This window comes from Erpetoichthys calabaricus, chromosome 10 (assembly GCF_900747795.2).
Source record: "Erpetoichthys calabaricus chromosome 10, fErpCal1.3, whole genome shotgun sequence".
Taxonomy (NCBI): Eukaryota; Metazoa; Chordata; class Cladistia; order Polypteriformes; family Polypteridae; genus Erpetoichthys; species Erpetoichthys calabaricus.
The window spans coordinates 75,974,380-75,998,117 of record NC_041403.2 but is presented as its reverse complement, the minus strand read 5'-3'; the positions used below and the strand labels follow the sequence as shown (position 1 = coordinate 75,998,117).

Here is a 23,738-nt window from a genome sequence, read left to right as displayed (position 1 = left end):
GTATTTGGAATAGTTTGACCATTCTGTGGACCATTATATTCTTACAGGTTAATTACAGTCAGATGCATTAAACCAATAAACAATATGCGGTTAATTTCAGTGTATTTGATAAAGCCGCGTCAGGGATGTGGATCTAAAAAAGAAAGAGTAACCCACACAGGAACAGTAGCACTGCTTTGACGCTGGGTGCCGACAGTTTGCAACACCGAATGCAGAACTTGCGTACAACAGGGTATGAGCTAATGGAAATGTGCTTGGCTTTACGCCAAGTTTAGGTTTTATACATCGCGATTTGAACATGGAAATGTTATTACGCAACATTTTTGTGTGTACACACCATTTATACATGAGGCCCCTGGTGGTAGACATTTAATCAAATTAATTGTATGAAGAGGCAGATCTAATTGTAGAGGTTTGTGCCAGTACGGCATCATATTTATTGCAATTTTAAATAAACTTTGACAGAATCACATTTAAAACACCATTCAAGGTGTAGACACTTTCTGTGGTTCATGGGCAAAGCTGCTGACCAGCATGGCGCTCTCTCTCTACACCCTGTGCACTCCCCCCCCATGGCAATGGTAACATACTTTGTTGATGTTTTGAAATTTGGATGTAAACTTTTAAGACATTGTATATCTCCTAATTATGAATGTAAGACTTTTTTTTTTTTAATAAATGTCACAGACCGTTTCATTATATTACTGAAAACATTTTATACATTCTTCTTTGGGAATGGATACGTATTAACATCCTTAGTAGTCAAATTCATGCACAGCCTAGTCAGGACTCACGCATACTTCAGTGGACATATGTGCACATCTATATATACATATACAGAAAGCACACAGTTTTCACTTGTGCATTTCTGCTGCTCCTCCAAAGCATCTATGTGTGTCGTTTAAAGCTCATGTGCAGTCAGCATGGATCAAAATATTGCATGTCAGCAGATATCTCTATGGACAAGATATGTCATTTACATTGATGTCACAATAGCATCATTTAGTCTGTGTGTAAGAGAACATTTCTGCAAATGTGGAAAACATGAATTAGACCTTAGGCTGGTAGCTGAGAATAGCCAATTTGATAGAACCAACGTTTTAAGCATGCTAAAAATTGCATTCCCCTATTGTTAAAGTTACTTGTTAAATCTATCATTGAATGTGGCAGGCAGTGTACCGCTGAAATATGCTACAAAGAAATGATTCACTGATTAGTAGTTGTGCCTTATAATGGAGCCAATATAGCTGCATGTGTTTCAGAACCTATGCCCACGTGGCAATAGCTAGCTTTTCAAGAACATTAGAACAATCTAGACAAGAACAGGCCATTCTGCTCAACAAAGCTTGTCGTTCCTATTCACTTACTTCTTCTAAAAAAACATTAAGATAGATAGATAGATAGATAGATAGATAGAAAGCCTAGTTTTAAAATATTGTGAGTCTATGTTAGGCACTGTTGTACTAAATCTGTTACAGGAGGGCCGCAGAAAGGCTAAATCAGCAAATTTCCACGTCAGTGGAGGCTGGGGAGGGGAGTCAAAAACACAGACAAGGTTCTTGCCTATTGGAAGAGTTAAAATTATTGTAATTAAGAGACCTGCTATTCAAGTTCCCAGAGCTGAACTAATTCATTAGGCCCAAAGTACAGTATAATAGCAAATGGCATTCTAGGGATTTACTTCCAGAACTGTAATAACTGTTTGTCCTATTAAACTTGAAGGTCAAATCATTTAATAAATGCAAAATGAACATATGCCAAAAATTATACTTGTTCAAACTGCAGACCTGAAATGTTCTTTTGTAAATTGTAGAAACTGATTTTTGTATTACATTGTCTTATGTGACATAAATATACATTACAATGGTCTGGTTATTGCTTTTGCTGTTTATATTTATTACAAGGGGGCTTCGCCCCCTGCTCGCCTACCCCCGGCGTTTTGAACCCGTGCCCGCTGGGCAGCCGTAGTTTCAGACGCGCGTTGTAGGAGCTTGCGTTGTTTTGAACCCGTGCTTGCCCTGCTTCTGCGGTTTGAGACGCACGTTGTAGGCGTATATCTGTCAGTCGAGCTCGTTCGGTTTGAACCCGTGCCTGCTTTGCCTCCGCAGTTTCAGACGGTGGCTCGCGTTCGGCGTTTTGTACGATCCCAAGCAGCACATTACTCCTAACTTCACTCCGCAGTAGTGCCACGCACAATATGGCTGTGACGCCTGCGCCTTCACTACACAGTAGTGCCACTCACAATATGGCGGCAATGCCTGTGCCTTCCGTATTATGTCGGGTTTTACCATGCTGTGTAGGGTCTGCCTCCGCTGTGTGGTGTGGACGTTTAACTGTCGTTTTTTCTGCTTTTATATTCTGTATCTTGCTGTGCATGTGTTTCGTGCCTAGGTTTTTTTGAAGCTGTTGCATTCCAGCTTTCATCATCTGTAACCTGCTGTCCATGTGTTTGGCCCCGTTCTTTAACCTCTTTATGACGTTTTACTTTGTTTCCTACTCTGTCTTTTATTTCTGAACTCGCTTTATCCTGCTTGCGGCATGTCAGACGGTTCGTAGTCTCTCCCATTTCGCTCTGGGGCGGGGGGGCTTTGTGTGGCGCCTGCACACTATGTCTCCTGCGTCCACGGGTAGGTCCCTGCGTCCATATCCGGTTTACCATTCTCGGTTAGTAATATGGATATTGGCCCTTCATAATAATACAAGTAGTATAGATACAGAAAATGCAGAAAAGTTTTTACACCATGCAACTTCTATGGCAATAATGGAATTTTTATTTATTTATTTTTTTTTTAATCAACAAAACCTTTTTATAGTCCCCTTCAAAAAAAATGTCTTCAATCAAGCATGTGTGTGTGCTGGCTTACTACTATAATGCATAATATCTTTAAAAATGTTAGTTACTTATACTAACAAATTATATATTATTTTTCATGAGTTAAACATGCAGATACTTAACATCATAAACTCACCGCTAGTAAATTCATTATTGTATGACCAGTCTCACCAAAGAGAGGCTTCCGGAACCGAACACTGAACAGAGGACATGGATAAACTGCAAATAAATACGTAGTCTTTTATTAAAGAAAATAGCCCCTCTACCAGGCAAAGTTATAGCCGTTATAATATGCATATTATAAACTGTGCCAGATAAAAAAAAAAAAAAAAATACTTGAAAATTTCTAACAAACCGGTCCAATGGAAGCTCAGGTGTTTAATGTGGACAGATGAACAGACATTTTATACACCTTAAACTTGCAAAAAAAAAAAAAAAAAGATTATGTATAGCAAATATCAATAATTTTTTGGCTAGTTACAGTCAAAAGTGTCCTTTCATGCAGCATAAAAAAAAAGACTAAAAAACGAAAGCCAAATATATTAAAAAAAAGATACAATCACCATACACAAGAAACTAGAAATGTACTTATACTTACACCTATACTCTGCTCCAAGCCTTAACATTAATCGAATGGGAAAGACTTTAGCCCATGGGGTCTCCCACTTTTGTATAAGGATTCCAAAGAGATAGGGTGGGTTTGGCAATATTAAATCCTGAAGGGACTGGAAGGTTGGAGTTATGTAAAGAAAACCTCCATGATCTTTACTACCCAGGAAACACTGGGTAAAAAATGAGTGTCCAAGATTTCCAATGACATTACCTGTAAAGGCAGCATATTGTACCTTTATTATTTAGATTACAATTAGAATACATTACAAAAAAAACAACAACCACTGTGAAATGACAGTCATATTATGACATGTTAAACTGAAATTAGTGGCCACTTTACCAGGTACACAAATGTTATTATCAGGAAATGCCTCCATTTTCAACTTAAATAACTGTCATTTTTGGACATTATAAAGATGTTGCTGCTGGAAACATTCTTTGGGAATACTCTGCTCTAAGCTGACTTGGTAGTATCACTGTTCCTGCAAATATCTTTGGACACACACTCATGATGTGAACCATTGGTTCTACCTCATACCAAAGATATTCAATTGGATTGAGATTCTGTAGATGGTCCAGGGCACAGTAGTAATAATCTAAAATTACAATAATACACTTAGAACTAATCTGAGATGATGCGTGTCTTGTGAAATGGTAGATTACCTAGATGGAAATATATATCTGAAAAAGAACAAACTGTAGAAATAGAAGTGTACACAATTAGTGTGGAGGCAATGCCTGCCTTCATAAACTATAGCTGAAATGTTTACAATATTTCTATTTTGCTCCTAAAGTTAAATTAAACAACTTGCATAATTTAAAGGCAAAAGAATGCATACAGATTTATTTTTTGAAAAATTCATTATCTTTACAGATACTAAAAGCTTCGAAAGAAACAGGTCTTCATAGGAGGTCATCATCTTTAGGAAGATGAGTTGTAAAATTGTTTGATAATAAAGCATTAACAGATGTTTCTGAATACTGCTTCATGTAATCATTAGGAAGGTAAGTCCTGTGTACACATCAATATGTCAAGATATTTAATATGTCAAGATAAATGATGCTTCGATCTTTGATTGATATGTGTCCAAAACAAACTGATCCCAGAGCAGTCTTTTAAACTTCCAGGAATGCTTAAAACTTGTTTAAATATATCCTAATTCTAGGGTTTTTGTGAGAGGAGAGGAACAGCTATAGCTATAAAGATTAGGCAATATCGCCATCCTGATGAGTCACTTCAGGTGATGACATTAAGTTTGACCTGCCTGGCTAAGACGGTTGCTTCTGAAACTGTACCAAGTGCAGACCCAAGTCCGTAACCACAGAGCCCAGTGGAGACAATCCATGAAGAAAGTGTAACCTAAGAGAAGAGAATCTAGTTTCATAGCCATTACAAGGCAAGCTAACAAATAACTTTGATAAATATTACGGAAAACTCACTTCAATATTACTGCACTTTAAGCACAGTACCAGTCACTATCAAAATTACACTTTCCCATGGTTGGAACATGAAAAGCAGGCTGATATGATATCTGAAGACAGGTGGTTTGACAATTGTCCAAGCTCTACAACTCATGCCCATATGTGACTGCTCACAAATATCTAGCACTTTCCAGAGGAAAATGCCCCTTTCGACAGTAGCTTGCCCAGAAACCTGTACAATACTATATAAAAATAGGGCATTTTGTAATGTGTAATTCTATGCTATATAAATGTAAATCTACAGGAAACACTACACTTTGCGCAGGCAGCCCATATAGCAGAGAAACCATTAAACATTTTCATTATTTAATAAGATCTAATGTTTACAACAAATATAAAATTTAGCATTAAGTTACTGTTGCAAAATTTTCCACTGCTTCTGCTTCAAGAAAATTATATTAAGAATGAAAATCCATAACCATTTCCAATGCAGGACTTGATGTTTTTTGGAATTCACACCGTTAAAACTAATTTCCAATAGAATACATATTTTCAGTAAGGCCTGTAATTTTAACTTAATGTAGACCTGTTGTATGAATTTCAACTGCATCATAGCTTTGCATTCAAATAGCAACAAAACCAAAACTTTTTTCATGTTATGCATTTTCACGCTGGCTGCTCAGAAACCAATATATAATGTTAAGTCATAGGTGGCATTTTTATCATGCAACCTCAGATTTACAGTATGCTGTATATTTTTTTCCCTTTATTCATTGTTTTATCTTAGAATTGCTTCCATAACGCCCACTAAACCATCAGGAATGTAGTTATTAGAAATGTGTTTGTAAAAAGAAAGAAAGGAAACCAATTAAAATAAATTAAATAAAAAAGGTTTGCAAACCTGTTCACCTGCAAAGATTGAATGTCTTCTGAACATGCAGCAGCATTTAGCTCTGTTACCCAGTTTTTGTATATCATTGTGCCCACAATTTTAAAGTTTGAAGTTTGAAGCATTTAAATCAAAATTTTAACATTAGCTTTTTAGTATTAATCTGGAAGCAAAAAGATAATTATAACTAAAGCCAATTCTGGGAAATACAAGCATTGCCTTGCTACTGGTACTGCACTTGTATATCCTTAGGCTAAATTATATTAATATCATTCTAAAATTAAATGGTTTTTCCCCCCAAATGTACAAGTTTGGCTAATGAATGAAGTATGCAAAGGCATGTACAAAAGCTTAGGGTATCTAGTTTGGTAGAAGTAAAAAAAAAAAAAAAAAAAAATCACTAGTATGTAATGAGAGCAAAAAAGATTAAAATCCAGTTTATTTAACCTATTCAATCAAAAATTGAAGTTACTTTTGCTAGAGCAATTTTTGAAAATAAAATCCTCATTATGCTTTTTGTAATAACATGTTATGGTTTCTCAACTCTGGATTAGGCCTCTGAGATTTAGCCCTTTTAGAATTCTTGTGAGTACTTGTCTAACTTAAGAACTAACCACAAGATCCAACCTGCCAACGCTGCAATCAAGATCTAGCCTCACTGGCTCACATGTTTTGGGCCTGCACCAAATTAACATCATTCTGGACAAAACATTTTAAGTGCCTTTCAGACAGCCTTGGTGTCACAATCCCTCCTAACCCATTAACAGCTGTGTTTGGTGTTCTTCCAGATGGGCTTAAAGTGGAGAAGGACAAACAAACTGTGATTGCCTTTACTACACTATTGGCACGTAGACTTATTTTGCTAAACTGGAAGAATTCTAACTCTCCTCTTTTAAGTCAGTGGGTAACTGATGTTTTAAATTATGTGAAATTGGAAAAAATCTAATTCTCAGAGGATCTGTGCAGAACTTTTTCAAAACTTGGCAGGATCTAATCAATATTATTTTAGAATAAGCTCTTAAAGCACTAAGGAAGTAGATTCTCTTCCCATTTCTTTTTTTTTCTCCATTTATCTTTATCTACCTATTAATCTCATTAATTTATTTATTTTTATAAGCTTTAAGTTTTACTCCGTTGGCCATTCTCTCTTTCTCAGGGGTGGGGGTTGATTTATTTTCAATCCTATTTTTTTGTAAAAATTGATCTATTTGTATGGAATGATTACAATAAAATCAATAAAATTAAAAAAAAAAAAAAAAAAAACTAACCACAAGACAAATGTATAGGCACGCTGTGGTATTCACTGTGTTTAACCAGTATTAATAGGCCTACTGTGTGGCAGAAACACATTCCCTGCATTATTACAGTACTGCTACTAGTCTGTTCCATTTACAAAATGCAGGACACATCCATGAATTTGAAGGGTTTACTTCAAATTCTGATTCCACCATCTGCATGTTTGCAAAAAATCAAGATTCATCAGACCAGGTAACTCTTCAGTTTATGACTATACAGTTTTTCTAATTAAATGTCCAACAAAGCCTCATCTTCTTCTACAAAGGACAGAGGAAAGTAATCTGTTGGGATCTTTTGTTGTTGTAGCCCATTTGCTAGAAATTCTAGAGTATTGTGCATTCAGAGATGTTGGTCTTCACACCACTGTTATAAAAAGCTGTTGAACTCTCTTGGTTCACTGACACAATGTCTTACTTGTGTTTGAGTGGATGAGTAGTAATTTTCTCAAACTAAATAAGGATAAAACAGAAATCTTAGTGACTGGCAAAAATTGATATAATGAGGGTATTAGAAATAAACTTGATCCATTAGGATTAAAAGTCAAGACAAAGGTAAAGAATTTAGGGGTAATTATTGACTGACTTAAATTTTAAATCAAGTATTAATCAATCAGATTACTAGGACAGCATTTTTTCACTTAAATATATCAAAAGTTAGATCCCTTATAACTTTTCAAGATGCTGAAAAATTAGTTCACGCTTCTGTTTTCAGTCAGCTAGATTACTGTAACGTACTCCTCCTCAGGACTACCCAAAAAAGACATCAATCGATTGCAACTAGTGCAGAATGTAGCTGCTAGAATCTTAACTAGGAAAAGAAAATCTGAGCACATCCCTCCAGTTTTGATGTCACTACATTGGTTACTTGTGCCATTTAGAATTGACATTAAAATACTGCTAATGGTTTACAAAGCCTTAAATAATCTTGCTCCATCCTATATCTAGGAATGTCTTTCACCTAAAACCCCAAATCGTAACTTTAGATCTTCAAATGAGTGTCTGCTTATAATTCTAAGAGCTGAACTTAAAAGAAGTGGTGAGGCAGTCTTCTGCTGTTATGCACCTAAAATCTGGAATAGCTTACCGATAGAAATTCACCAGGCTAATACGGTGCAGCACTTTAAAATAAGGAGTTTTTAGCAGTTTTTTTAACATGGCTTTCTCATAGCTTCATTTGTGTTTAACCCTGATATTCTGTATACACATTTAATTTTTTTTTTTCGTGGCTCTGAAATCCGTACTAACCCCTACTTTTTCTGCTTTTTTTCCCCTAGTTTTCTGGGTTTTTTTCACCACCACCACCACCTGATCAAGGCACCATGCAGTCCCTACATTGACTGATTGATTGAAGGCCACAGGTCCACATGGCCATCATCATGTAATGCTTCCATGTGAAATGTGAAAACCATGAGGACTGATTGAGATCATTTACAGTATGTTAGGTAGAATGCCTAGTGGGGGCTTGGCGGTCTCGTGGCCGTGGAACCCTGCAGATTTTTTTTTTTTTCCTCCAGCAGTCTGGAGATTTATTTTTTATTTTTTCTGCCCTCCCTGACTGTTGGACACTTACTTTTATTCCATGTTAATTAGCATTGCCTAATTTTATTTTTATATTTTTTTCTTTATTCTTTATTTTATTCTTTAAAGCACTTTCAGCTACATCGTTTGTATGAAAATGTGCTACATAAATAAATGATGTTGTTGTTGAATAAATATCTGTGGCCTTCCTCATACCTTCAAAAGTCTGACCACTCTCCTTTGACCTAACTCCTTAACAACACGTTTTTGCCCACAAAACTGCTGCTCATCTATTCATTACACCATTCTCTATAACATGTAAACACTACAGTGAAAAGGAGGATAAACCATTTCTGAGATGCTGGAAACAACATGTCTCCTGCAAACACGCCACAGTCTAACTCACAAGGATCACGTCTTACCATCTCACTTGGTATTTCTTAATGTTTGGCAGCACAACAACAATTAAACTTTTTGAACACATCTGTGTACTATACTTGCACACTGACCTGCAGCAGCTTGATTGGCTGTCTTATAGAGAAGGCTTTTGTATTAACCAGGAGGTACAGTTAATAAAGTGAGTACTGAGTGTATATGTGCCATATTTACAAACGGATTTAGAAGAATATTAATGCAGCGACAACCAAACCATGTTCAGATGTTATTAACTGAGGTTAGAAGGAAACCATCATATCTACTGTTTTGTTAAATACAATAATCAATAATCAGAAAATAAAAAACTATGTAGATAAATACTTGTGTATCCCATTATTTAACCAGTATTAATTTAATTCAAGCATTGCTAAATCACAATTTTATTCTGCTCCCAAAAATCATTAAAATGAGAATATTTAGATTTTACAAGTATGGGTAAAATTAATTAGATAATTATGCAATAATCAAATGATCAATGGACAGCAAATAAACAGGTAAAATTATTGTTTACTTTATATATATTTTAAAATATATATCAATAAATAAAAATGCTCAAACAATTAAAGGACAGCATCAAGTCAATGAAACTTTTGGGCTACTGATCTGGCCAGTTAAGTAGCAGAGGGGGTTGTTAATCAGTTTCAGCTGCTTTGGTATTAATGAAATTAACAGCAGGTGCACTAAAGGGGCAACAATGAGACGACCCCCAAAACAGGAATGGTTTGGCCACTGACATTTTTCCCTCTTCATATTTTCTGACTGTTTTTTCACTAGTTTTGCATTTGGCTACGGTTGGTGCCACTACTGGTAGCATGAGGAGATACCTGGACACTACAGAGGTTGCACACATAGTCCAACTTCTCCAGGATAGTACATCAATACATGGCATTGCGAGAAGATTTGCTGTGTCTCCCAGCACAGTCTCAAGCGCATGGAAGAGATTCCAAGAGATAGGCGGTTACTCTAGGGGAGTAACCCAACAGCAGGACCGGTATCTGCTCCTTTGGGAAAAGGAGGAACAGGATGAGCACTGCCACAGCCCTACAAAATGACCTCCAGCAGGCCACTGGTGTGAATGTCTTTGACCAAACAATCAGAAACAGACTTCATGAGGGTGGTCTGAGGGCCCGACGTCCTTTAATGGGCCCTGTGCTCACTGCCCGGCAACGTGGAGCTTGATTGGCATTTGCAACAGAATAAACGAATTGGCAGGTTCACCAAAGGTACCCTGTGCTTTTCACAGAGGAGAGGAGGTTCATACTGAACACACTTGACAGACGTGATAAGAGTCTGGAGAAGCCGTGGAGAATATTATGCTGCCTGAAACTTTGTTCATCATATATATTATATATGTGCGTCTCGGGAACTGCAGGTCTGACATTATGGTCAGCAACACAGGAGCGCCGCAGGGGACTGTACTTTTTCCGGTCCTGTTCAGCCTATATACATCGAACTTCCAATACAACTCTGAGTCCTGCCACGTGCAAAAGTTCGCTGACAACACTGCTATCATGGGCTGCATCAGGAGTGGGCAGGAGGAGGAGTATAGGAACCTCATCAAGGACTTTGTTAAATGGCGCGACTCAAACCACCTACAACTGAACACTAGCAAAACCAAGGAGCTGGTGGTGGATTTTAGGAGGCCCATGCTCCTCCTGGACCCCGTGATTATCAGAGGTGACTGTGTGCAGAGGGTGCAGCTGGATGATAAATTGGACTGGACTGCCAATACTGACTCTCTGTGCAAGAGAGGACAGAGCCGGCTATACTTCCTTAGAAGACTGGCGTCCTTCAACATCTGCAATAAGATGCTGCAGATGTTCTATCAGATGGTTGTGGCAAGCGCCCTCTTCTACGCGGTGGTGTGCTGGGGAGGCAGCATTAAGAAGAGATGCCTCACGCCTGGACAAACTGATGAGGAAAGCAGGCTCTATTGTAGGCATGGAGTTGGACAGTTTGATATCCGTGGCAGAGCGACGGGTGCTCAGCAGACTCCTGTCAATCATGGAGAATCCACTGCATCCACTAAACAGTGTCATCCCCAGACAGAGGAGCAGCTTCAGTGACAGACTGCTGTCACTGTCCTGCTCCACTGATAGACTGAGGAGATCGTTCCTCCCCCAAACTATGCGACTCTTCAATTCCACCCAGGGGGGTAAACGTTAACATTATTCAAAGTTATTGTCTGTTATACCTACATTTTTATCACTCTTTAATTTAATATTGTTTCTTTATCAGTATTCTGCTGCTGGAGTATGTGAATTTCCCCTTGGATTAATAAAGTATCTATCTCTATATTTTATATATATATATACATACAGTTATATATACACACACATTATATATACAGTACATACATATATACACACAGATATAATATGTATCACAGAAAAAAATCTTAAAACACCAATGTTACCTGCAAGTGCATCTTGGTAGAGCTGTATAAAATGGCTAAAAACATCCTTAGGAATGCTCTTTTCATCAGGAAGACACTGCAGTAATATTACCACCTCTGCCTGTCCTACTGCATGCATGCCTTTTGTTGTCAAGCACCAACACTTGCGATTCACATCTGAAACAAACAATAATATGCACTGTAACAAGTGACAAGACCAAAGCTATTGTAAAATTCATATTCATTCTTGAGTTACATATATGTAAATAGATTTTGTCACAATTGCAGTTTCTCTTTCTGCCTTCTAAACCCAGAACACAGAAATAATACACAAACACCATATATACCAATTGTTAAACCCTCAAGTTTCTTGCGTACAGTATATTTTTTCTGGGGAAATATAAACATTTGAGAATCATAAAAAAATGTTGGAGATAAATATATTTAAAAAAAATAGAACAAATCATTCAGTCAAACACAATACATACAAGCTATATTCCTCAAAAAGTCTAACTATAGACTTTTAAAGTTCTTCTGTGCTTCTCAGTGGAAATCAAAGCCAATCATATTCTGAAAATACTATACAGAGGCTTTAAACAAACTAGACCTTAAAGTTTCAAATAAGATTTGTGGTGTTTAACCTCAAAGATCCCCAACTTCCACATGGAAAACATCTGCTAAATAAATACATGTAAATGCACCACAGACTTGCACATGGTATTTTTTTTAACTTCTGCAATGCAGTTTGGTTATTTTCATGAATGCTATTTTTCCTTCAAGTCAGTTCTTGCTGTGAGCTGCTGCAGTAAGCAGCGTTTATAATATCCTTGTCCCCAACTATACTGTGTCATTATACAGACGGAGAGGCTAGGGATCTGCACTGGCAATCGGAAGGTTGCCGGTTCAAATCCCGGAAATGCAAATAGGGACTCTGCTCTGTTGGGCCCTTGAGCAAGGCCCTTAACCTGCAATTGCTGAGCACTTTGAGTAGTGAGAAAAGCGGTATATAAATGCAAAGAATTATTATTATTATTCCCCAAGACTAGACCTCTGCTACATTCTCATTCTTCTGCCACAAGTCTTCCCATCACCTACCAACTACTGTAAAAATGCTGAACAGATACATTTTGTTTTTGACAGATGGATTTACAGGATTTGTCCTGCCATGTGACTATAAATAGCGAAGGTTAGGGCAGGGGGAGTTAAATATAGGTTCATAAAAGAACAAAAACCTTATTTGTACCAAACCTTATTTATTTATATATGTTGATTAATAATTGAAAAAAAATCTGATTAAAATAACTAACAAATTGAAGATAACAAAACTTATACACACAATTTGTCTACAGGTTCTATACTTTCAGTTTTTCTCATAGTCTAGAATCCAATTATTACCAATCTTCGTGTACTTCTCCATCAGTACTGCTCCATGGCAAAGATGTTGACTTTTGTATTGCTCATGTACCTTATACCAACAATTTCTGACAACTGGTAAATTTAGAGATGATCTTTAACATAATATACATAATTTTTGGGATGTGATAAAAGCCACACCCACATAAAAGCCCAAACAGACACAGCAAGATGCACATGCAGTGACCATACATACATACTTTAAATTAGTGAAAGGGGTCACGCTCTGAGCCCTCCAAAATCCCATTTTTTAAAATAGTTCTGAAAAGGGTTCTTCCATAAACCATACCTACTTCTATACTCATTTGCACTACTTGCTCAAAATTTCAGTTGCTGATATTATAATAATTTGTCACTTGAAAGTCTACACAGAAAATATGATTACACTGTAGTGCCACTCTGCGATGAACTGGCGCCATATCCATGGATCGATCCTGCCTTGCACCTAATGTTTGCTGGGAGAGGCTCCAATTTCCCAGTGACCCTATTCCGGATAAAAGAATGAATGCACAGCATAGCTTTCCTCTTGGTTTCTCATACAATTCTGGTTTTTCAAATAAACAGAATTTCTCTTGTCTAAACACATGATGATGGCCCCTTACAACAACCTTTATTGAATTATGGTGTTCAATCTCTACTTTCTTTGCACCTGCTTTTGTCACTGTGAATTATTTTCTAACTTGGCACTCACAGTTAACAAGTTTGACCATAGCCAGCAGATTTGCATTAAGTACAAATACAAGAGGATCAGGGCCACCATCTTCAAGCTGCTGCATCACAGATATTTCTGAAGGCCATTCTTCTACAGCGTAGTCTGAAAAAACACAAAATGTTATGAATGAGTAATATCTAAAAGTCATGATAAAAAGATAAAAACCATAGGTCTCACTAAAGAAAGTATTTTCATGTAACAAACAGAAGGATTTACAATAATCTCACTTTTCAAAAGGAGCCTGATGATTACGACTGACATCTGACAAATATCCATCCAGAATAACTCAGACAAAAAAGTAACAATATGTAGTAAAAAAAATATAAAAACAGTAATTTTTTTTTTATTAAGTTTTAAAAAGCACCTGTGTGCTGCCTCCCCATACCTCCTTTGATGCCAGTGGATATAAGTATGGGAGGGAGCCCATCCTCAGGGATCAGGTTCATTGAGCTTCCAACAGGACTACCCACCGCCACAGCACTACTCTGAACAGTTGTTGCAGGTAAAAGCTGAAGAAAACACCAATTACACTACATTTAAGTCAAACTTTTGTTTTATGCAATAATATATGCTCAAAAGTAAACAAGCATTAACCTTTTATCCATAAACCAAAACTTTTAGAAAATTTTAATTTTAGCCAGAGTATGATTAGTCCAATTAGTAAAATACTGCATTCAAATGCAATGAGAAGCCAGATAAGGTAATTTTTTATGTGTTAAAATTTAAATAAAAATAAACAATACAATTACTTAACCATGTAATTACTTACTGCCCTACATTTTTTAAAATGTTAGTAAATCAGGATCTTTGCAAAACAGTCACAAATGGTCTGCTCTGCTTGGTGTGATACAATATAAATATATCTTATTAATAATGCTGTAGACAGTCCAGAGTAAGATTTACATCCAAAAAATAGGTAAAGTTTAGATTTTAAATCTATTTAAAATTACTTGTTTGTGTTTATTGTAATTGGGTGTAGGTCAGCTTTAGCTTTTTATCAATTCAACTGTCCATTTTCATATCAAAGTGACAGGTATCATTCTCCAATCAAATATCTCACATCTGACATAAGCTTATAACAATAGGTACTGTATATGCAATGTGATATTTAAATATTCATAAAAGTCATTTTACAATACGTCAGAGCATGTTACTGAGTCACAGAAAGGTATACTTGGCATGATGTCACTAAAACATGTTTACTTGAAAATTTAAACAAATATTAATCAGAACTTAATCATGTACTTAACCGAAGTACATAAAAAATCTGACTTAATGTAAGCATGGGCTAAGGCAACATACAGACTAAATACTTTGTGCTTCGATGAACTGTGTACAAAGTTCATCAAATAAAATATATATATATATATATATATAAAAATTCCATTTACTACAGGTATTACCAAAAAAAAAAAATTAAGTGGTTGCTTGATGCATGTGTAAAGCAAACACAGTTGTAAGCTAACAGAGTGCAGTGGACATGCAGACTCTAAAATCCTTAACTGCAACCCAATTACGAGTTTACATGGCCATACAACCAGGTTACTCACGGGCAAATCTACATGTGCTAACTCGGTTAATAACAGACCAATATCCCAGTTTCAATTAACTCAAATATGGGTACATATGGCAGTTTTGAAAATGGGTTCCTGTGAGTTACAGAGTTGTTTAAACAAATGTAAACACACTCACTGTGTTAACTAATGAATGTATTCTCATTTCTTAATACAGAATATCTTGCAGTTTGACTTCACATCTAATTAAGTATTATAATTTATGAGCCAAATTAACCATAATTTCATAAAATGTATGAGTAAATTAATACTGTGTTCCACAGAAATGTACCAGTATAATTTATTTCTTTGGTCCATTAGGCCTTATGTGAAGACCAATGACTAGAAAGTATATACAGTATCTGTTAGATATTTCGGTATAATTTTCCCTAAACACTACTGAAATCACAAATCACCAAAAAATTAACTAAAGTTTGAAGACAATACAAGCTTATTTATTTATTTTTTTTAATAAACTTAGCACCTTTTAAAACAAAGCCTTACCTCAGATGCATTATGATTACATGTCAATGACTTGGAGGAGTCTCGTGATACTGTCAAGGGTCCAGGGGGTGCTGGGCCACCCACAGTCACTTTTGCAGAATCTGCTACTTCTCCATTTGGAAGAATCCCATCAGCAAACCAGACTCGCCGTTGCTCTCGGGGTACAGAGCCTAAAACATAATACCACACTATTATTGGTTATTTTTAGTAAAAGATAAACAACATTAGCATGCTGAACTCAAAGCATTACAATTTATAAGAAAGCGCTCTGCAGAGCAAACACTGATTACTAACTAATATTAATTAAGATACAGTATTAATAGCTCTGCACTTTACTTAGAACAACAGTTATCCATGCAAATACAACAAAAAGTAAATATTAGAATATATATATATACAGTTATGTCCATAAATATTTGGACAGAGACAACTTTTTCCTAATTTTGGTTCTGTACATTACCACAATGAATTTTAAATGAAACAACTCAGATGCAGCTGAAGTGCAGACTTTCAGCTTTAATTCAGTGGGGTGAACAAAACGATTGCATAAAAATGTGAGGCAACTAAAGCTTTTTTTAATACAATAATTTGTGTAATTTGTGATTGAAGTGGAAATTTTAGCTTTAATCTCGAAATGCCCACTTTAACCTCGTAGTTTACTTTCTCATTAAAGCAGATCATCATAAACGTCATCTTAAAACCGACCCAGTTATTAATTGCTACGAGCTTCTGGGGCTTCCACCTGACCTGACAGCAGCAGCAAGCAGCAATAGATCACCACACAGAACATATTATACAGTACTTGCTGTCACTTTCATGATGAAATGCATTAAAGCATGTACAGTGGTGTGAAAAACTATTTACCCCCTTCCTGATTTCTTATTCTTTTGCATGTTTGTCACACAAAATGTTTCTGATCATCAAACACATTAACCATTAGTCAAATATAACACAAGTAAACACAAAATACAGTTTGTAAATGGTGGTTTTTATTATTTAGGGAGAAAAAAAAATCCAAACCTACATGGCCCTGTGTGAAAAAGTAATTGCCCCCTGAACTTAATAACTGGTTGGGCCACCCTTAGCAGCAATAACTGCAATCAAGCGTTTGCGATAACTTGCAATGAGTCTATTACAGCGCTCTGGAGGAATTTTGGCCCACTCATCTTTGCAAAATTGTTGTAATTCAGCTTTATTTGAGGGTTTTCTAGCATGAACCGCCTTTTTAAGGTCATGCCATAGCATCCAATTGGATTCAGGTCAGGACTTTGACTAGGCCACTCCAAAAGTCTTCATTTTGTTTTTCTTCAGCCATTCAGAGGTGGATTTGCTGGTGTGTTTTCGGTCATTGTCCTGTTGCAGCACCCAAGATCGCTTCAGCTTGAGTTGACGAACAGATGGCCGGACATTCTCCTTCAGGATTTTTTGGTAGACAGTAGAATTCATGGTTCCATCTATCACAGCAAGCCTTCCAGGTCCTGAAGCAGCAAAACAACCCCAGACCATCACACTACCCACCACCATATTTTACTGTTGGTATGATGTTCTTTTCTGAAATGCTGTGTTCCTTTTACGCCTGATGTAACGGGACATTTGCCTTCCAAAAAGTTCAACTTTTGTCTCATCAGTCCACAAGGGTATTTTCCCAAAAGTCTTGGCAATCATTGAGATGTTTCTTAGCAAAATTGAGACGAGCCCTAATGTTCTTTTTGCTTAACAGTGGTTTGCGTCTTGGACATCTGCCATGCAGGCCGGTTTTTGCCCAGTCTCTTTCTTATGGTGGAGTCGTGAACACTGACCTTAATTGAGGCAAGTGAGGCCTGCAGTTCTTTAGACGTTGTCCTGGGGTCTTTTGTGACCTCTCGGATGAGTCGTCTCTGCGCTCTTGGGGTAATTTTGGTCGGTCGGCCACTCCTGGGAAGGTTCACCACTGTGCCATGTTTTTGCCATTTGTGGATAATGGCTCTCACTGTGGTTCGCTGGAGTCCCAAAGCTTTACAAATGGCTTTATAACCTTTACCAGACTGATAGATCTCAATTACTTCTGTTCTCATTTGTTCCTGAATTTCTTTGGATCTTGGCATGATGTCTAGCTTTTTGAGGTGCTTTTTGGTCTACTTCTCTGTGTCAGGCAGCTCCTATTTAAGTGATTTCCTTGATTGAAACAGGTGTGGCAGTAATCAGGCCTGGGGGTGGCTACGGAAATTGAACTCAGGTGTGATACACCACAGTTAGGTTATTTTTTAACAAGGGGGCAATTACTTTTTCACACAGGGGCCATGTAGGTTTGGATTTTTTTTCTCCCTAAATAATAAAAACCATCATTTAAAAACTGCATTTTGTGTTTACTTGTGTTATATTTGACTAATGGTTAAATGTGTTTGATGATCAGAAACATTTTGTGTGACAAACATGCAAAAGAATAAGAAATCAGGAAGGGGGCAAATAGTTTTTCACACCACTGTATGTTACATTTTACAGACAAATCAATTTCGTTTAAATAATGAATACTGTTAATTATTACACACGTGGAGGTGACATGGTGGCGGAGCGGTAGCGCTGCTGTCTAGCAGTGAGTTATGTCGCTGGTGTTCCCTGCCTGGAGTTTACATGTTTACTTGCTGGGTTTCCACAGTGTGCTCCAGTTTCTTTCCAAAGATATGCAGATTTGGTGACACTAAAATGACGCCAGTGTGCGTGTCTGCCTTGCGATAAGCTGATGCCCTGTCCAGGGATTGTTTCTGCCTCGTGCCCAATGCTAGCTGGAATGGGCACATCCTTGGATTGATTAATTTAATCATTAAACATGCTTTTCACAGATATTGCAGCAAGGTGTCATTGAAACTTAATGGGTGTTTCAGGCAATTCACAACACAGCGAAGCCAAACGTTTTCTCACTACGATGATATCTCGCACTGCCACCTGTTGGACTCTTCCAGATTTACGTAAAGTACGCACACACGAATAAACAGTACAACGCTTGTGTAGCAGTAGCGTCCGCTGGAGCATGTGCCGTGTGAAGTATAAACCTGGCCTTAGGATTTAGCAACAAGGCATAAATTGTAGTAGTGTTTGACCTGACACAAGAAACCCACTTCCTGGTGTATTTCTCTCTTCTTCCCTGTGCTGCACAACGTGTACTCCCTTCATTTGCATATACCAGGAAGCCACATTTCACTACATGCTCAAAGTGCTAAGCCAATAAAAGACCCAGTGCTTTAAAAATGCCCACTCATTACAGCATTATTCTTGATGAATTAAAAAAAAAAGAAAAAACAGGTCGGCCAATTTCAATAAATCAGTTAAAGCGTTTTTCAGATTTTGGGGTATTTTATTTTTCTATTGTGGGGGGGTTATATCGAAATACATAACCATATCCTTTCTTAGTGGGTATCTACTGACCTAGATGTATAATCCTGCCAAATTTTATCGTTTTAACTGAATGGGAAGTAGCGTTTTTGTTCAGGATTCATGTGGAAACCAGAGGTGTTCCAGCTGCCCCAAACCCAACACAGAAGTGCAGAGACATCAGTTTGCCACACAACACACGTTTTTTCATGTGAGAAGCACTTTTCCTGCTCCCCATAGCAGTACAACACAAATAAGCAGCACTAAAGCCCAGTCCTTTTCATCTCTTTCTCTGCCTCCACTCCTCTCCCAGCAAGCTTCGTTCACCTCCTCCAGACTCTGGCTCACCAAGTTTTCATAGGACACCTGGAAGGACTACAGGTGTCCAACAAGATTCTTCCAGCAGCACTTTCGAGTGTGGCAGAAGTGCTGCTAAACAGGGCTCAGCAAAGGTCTAGGTGCCCTCTTGGCGGTAGCCATGGACCCCAGCAGGGTTGAGCTTGCATACTCCAAACCTGTGGCCTCACTGCAAGCCAGGGGCTGCCCTCTAGCGTTCCAGGGAAGAAAGTGTCTGGAATAAGCTCCCTCCATGGTCGAGGCATCCTGGCCAGGTAAGGGTTCCGGCGGTCCGCCACAATTATTTATATATTTACATGTACATACATAACTAAGATTGAGCAGTTTTTCTGTGTATAGTGCAGTGCAGGGTACAGGCAAAAGAGATGGGTCGATAAAGGTATTATTTTCCATTCTGACTACAAGCTCATATTCTTAAAGCTGCACAAATTTCTTGGCCCTTAGCTGAAAAAAATTTGTTTTATACAGAGGTGGAGGGTAGATTAAACTACAGGCACTCTTTCTTGTGCCAAATCCATCAGAACGCACAGATCTATCCTCATTGTATAATCAAGCTATACAACAGTTGTAGGAAATATATACATATAAATTATTTGTTATACAATTCCTTCTTAATTATTAATACTGTTATTTGTTAATTGTGGAAAATGCATGTAAATAATAAATATATAATTTATGGAGGGGACTACATAATTTGGACAAGAGAAGGTACCACAGGGAAAAATCAGAGGTGACATCAGGAATGATTTAATTACTACCAGTAATGACAAAGGAGAGGATGGAAGAGAAACATCCAGTGCCAGCACAAACAGGACAAAATGTCAAAAAATTGGGAATGGTGAGGCCAAATAACTTGGGTGATTTAAAAAAAAAAAAAAAAAAAAAAAAATGTATTAATAATAAAAAATGTAGGTTACAAAGCCTCTTGACAGATGCATGATGAGGCAGAGAATCAAAGGGCCCCATTCATCACGGTGTAAGCGCCTCAGAAAATAATCATGTACATAAATTTGGGTCATTTAAATGTGACCACTTTTATTGAGGAGACACAGGAAGTGGCCCCTAAGGAATAAAGATCTTAGTTTTCAAAGACTGGTAAATCAGATTGAATATGGCACAAATACATAGGACACAGAGGAAGCAGCTATCATGACATAACCTCTAAACAAAGCACTAGACATATAACGTAAGATTTTACATGTGATTCCTGCCCATATACTCCTATCTTATTATTATACAAAAAGTCATCAACATTATTTCACTTTTGAAGAGTACCAAGGGTGCCCTCACATTTCATGTATGGAGCATTATCGAAGACAAGAGCATGAGTTCAGAGGAAGCAAAACAGAGAAAAGGAAACTTTGACAGAAATAACACAGAAGACTAGGCCTCAGCAAAGCCCAATAATTAACCATTTTCTGATAAACCATATTGTCAAATGTCCCACATTAACCTTGGAAGAAAAAACAGTAAGATTCAAGGGTGTTTACTAAAATATCCATATACAGTAACAAAAGAGACATTACTAAGTCAAGTTCAAGCCAAGTTGGGGAGCATGCACTGAAACAGTGCGTTGCCGCACCCACTATACAACGAAACAACTCGGGATCCCGGTTTGCAACCCCCCAGGCAGACACGCGGTCCTGTCCCACCCTCCGGAAATGACCCTCTATCTGCCGCAGCCAGGTGTTACGTGGGTGACCCCTTGGTCTGGTCCAGCCACTCGAATCCCCAACAATGAGGATCTTACAAGCTGGATCACCCTCGAGGAAACGTGCCACATGGCCGTAGTGCCGTAACTGACGCTCCCTCACAATGCAGGTAATGTTCCTCATTCGGGACTCCATGAGCAACTGCTCAATCGACACAAAGTCAAACCAACGGTACCCAAGGATTTTCCGGAGAGACACAGTACCAAAGGAGTCCAGTCTTCGTCTCAGGTCACTGGATAGCGTCCATGTCTCACAACCATATAGCAAGACAGGAAGCACCAGGGGCCTCATGTATAAACGGTGCGTACGCACAAAAATGCTGCGTGCGAACATTTCCACGCTCAAATCATGATGTATAAAACCTAAACTTGCCATAAAGCCACACACATTTTCACGGTAACTCCAACCCTAGCGTACGCAAGTTCTCCACTCAGTTTTGCAAACTGGAGGCACCCAGCGTCAAAGCAGTGCTACTGTTCCTGTGTGGATACCCTTTCTTTTTAGATCCACATCCCTGATGTGGCTTTATCATATACACTGAAACTAACAACATATTTTTTATTAGGTTAAGGCATCTGATTGTAATTAACCTGTAATAATATAATGGTCCAGGGAATAGCCAAAGTATTCCAAATACCATAGCTTCTTTAGCGTTGTTACTCTCACTGCACCTTCTTGTCCTTCTTTCAGTCACAGAGCTGTAATATCATGAATGTAATGGATTCTGTGGCCTGTCAGAGGAAGAGAAAGCCCAGAAGCACATAGTGATTCACACACATAGAGCACATAGAAGATCAAATACAAAACACTTAACGTGCTACTTTAGTTACGATGGGATTTGAGAAACTAGTAAATTAAACTATTTTAAGATGAAGTTTATGATGTTCTACTTTAATGACAAAATAAACTATGTGATTAAAGTGGAAATTTTGAGATTAAAGTTGACATTTTGTGCTTTCTTCCCCACTGTGTGCCTTTTTTTTCTCTGTACCCTAATAAACTTTCATATGACACTCAGACAGTGGGCTACAACTCGCCTTTTCACAGCAACTTTGATATGTGACAACTTTTTTTATTTCGGGCACTATACGACTTTGTGAACTTGAGCTTTCGAGTTTCTCTTGACACACTATGTCACTCGATCAACTTCCTTTTGTTGTTTATACCACTGTTTAAACCAACAAATAGTACGTTTTTCCTTGCCTCCACTGGTAGTCACTGAAATTCTTCTATTTTCCCTCGTGCTTTTGCCATTATTTTTTCACAGAAGGCTGAGCTGAAGGGCTATTTAAATTGATTTGCATATTCAAAGAGGCATAATTCTGGGATGAGTTGAGGCGGGACAGCAGGCGCGTGCACGTGCGTTACTTTTCACGCTGACTGGGATTTATGTAGCGGAAGAACGTGGAAGTTGGCATTCGCACAGATTTATGCATCTGGATTTTTTTGTGAATACAAACATTTTCGCTTTTGTGCTTACGCCATGTTATAGTGTGAGTTCTACACACGGCGTTATACATGAGGCCCCAGGACTCTAAAGACTTAGACCTCCGTCCTTTTGCACAGATATCGGGAACGCCACACACTCCTTTCCAGCGACCTCATTACCCCCCCATGCTCTCCCAATCCGCCTACTGACTTCATAGGAAGAGTCACCAGAGACATGACATATACCTTTCAACAAGGTCAACACTCTCTCCGCAAACAGACACACTGCTGATGGCTGTGCCCAAGAGGTCATTAAAGGCCTGGATCTTGGTTTTAATCCAGGACACTCGCAAGCCCAGACGCTCAGTCTCTTGAGCGCCCCGATCAGAGCCTCCATTGACTCTGCGAAGAGCACAGCATCGTCAGCAAAGTCAAGATCCATGAACCTTTCTTCACCAACAGATGCCCCACAGCCACTGGACCCAACGACCTTACCCAACACCCAGTCCATACAAGCATTGAACAGAGTAGGAGCAAGAACACACCCCTGACGAACCCCAGAATCAACTGGGAAAAACACAGAGGTCCTGCCTCCACTCTGCACAGCACACACAGTACCAGTGTACAAGCTGGCCATGATATCTAGCAACCTCGAGGGGATCCCACAAATCCTCAGGATGTCCCACAGGGCAGCTCGATCAACTGAGTCGAACACTTTGCAGAAATCAACAAAGGCTACAAAGAAACCGCTGATATTCGCGTTTGCACTCCATGAGGTCCCTCAGTGCCAGGATGCGGTCAATGGTAGACTTCTTAGGCATAAAACCAGACTGTTCCGGTCGTGGTAGGTGAGCAAGTGATCACAGATCCTATTGAGGACGACCCTAGCAAGGACCTTACCCCGGCACCGAGAGCAGTGTTATCCCCCTGTAGTTGCTGCAATCCAGGCAATCACCCTTCCCTTTCTAGATAGGGACGACAAGTCCCATTTTCCAGTCAGTTGGGATGATGCCAGTCGCCCAAATGGAAACAAAGATTGCTTGCAATGCCAGGAAGACAACCTTACCACCAGCCTGGAAAAGTTCATCCCGGATACCACAGATCCCTGCAGCCTTTCCCCCCCTCAGCTGGTTCACCACCTGTGCAATCTCAGTGAGACCAGGTGGTTCACAGCTAATTGAAAGATCAGTCTCAAGAACCATGGACCGAGAGATGTCCAACGTCCTAGCCGGAGGATCAGCTTTGAACAATTGCTCAAAGTAGCCAGCCCAGCAGGTCACAACTGCAGTGTCATCCGTAAGGACCATTCCAT

The 23,738-nt window shown here is 38.4% G+C and overlaps 1 protein-coding gene across 2 annotated transcripts in view; it reads right to left on the bottom strand.

Annotated features, from left to right (window-relative positions):
- zfyve9a (zinc finger, FYVE domain containing 9a) overlaps positions 1 to 23,738 on the bottom strand; it is a 121,193-nt gene that overhangs the window by 13,058 nt on the left and 84,397 nt on the right. For both annotated transcript variants that reach the window (XM_028811457.2, XM_028811458.2), the window contains exons 6-11: positions 15,582 to 15,751; positions 13,910 to 14,033; positions 13,504 to 13,626; positions 11,421 to 11,576; positions 3,432 to 3,656; positions 2,970 to 3,052 (exon numbers count right to left, since the gene is read on the bottom strand). In XM_028811457.2, coding sequence (XP_028667290.1) covers positions 2,970 to 3,052; positions 3,432 to 3,656; positions 11,421 to 11,576; positions 13,504 to 13,626; positions 13,910 to 14,033; positions 15,582 to 15,751 — 881 coding nt within the window. The remainder of the gene's footprint in view (positions 1 to 2,969; positions 3,053 to 3,431; positions 3,657 to 11,420; positions 11,577 to 13,503; positions 13,627 to 13,909; positions 14,034 to 15,581; positions 15,752 to 23,738) is intronic.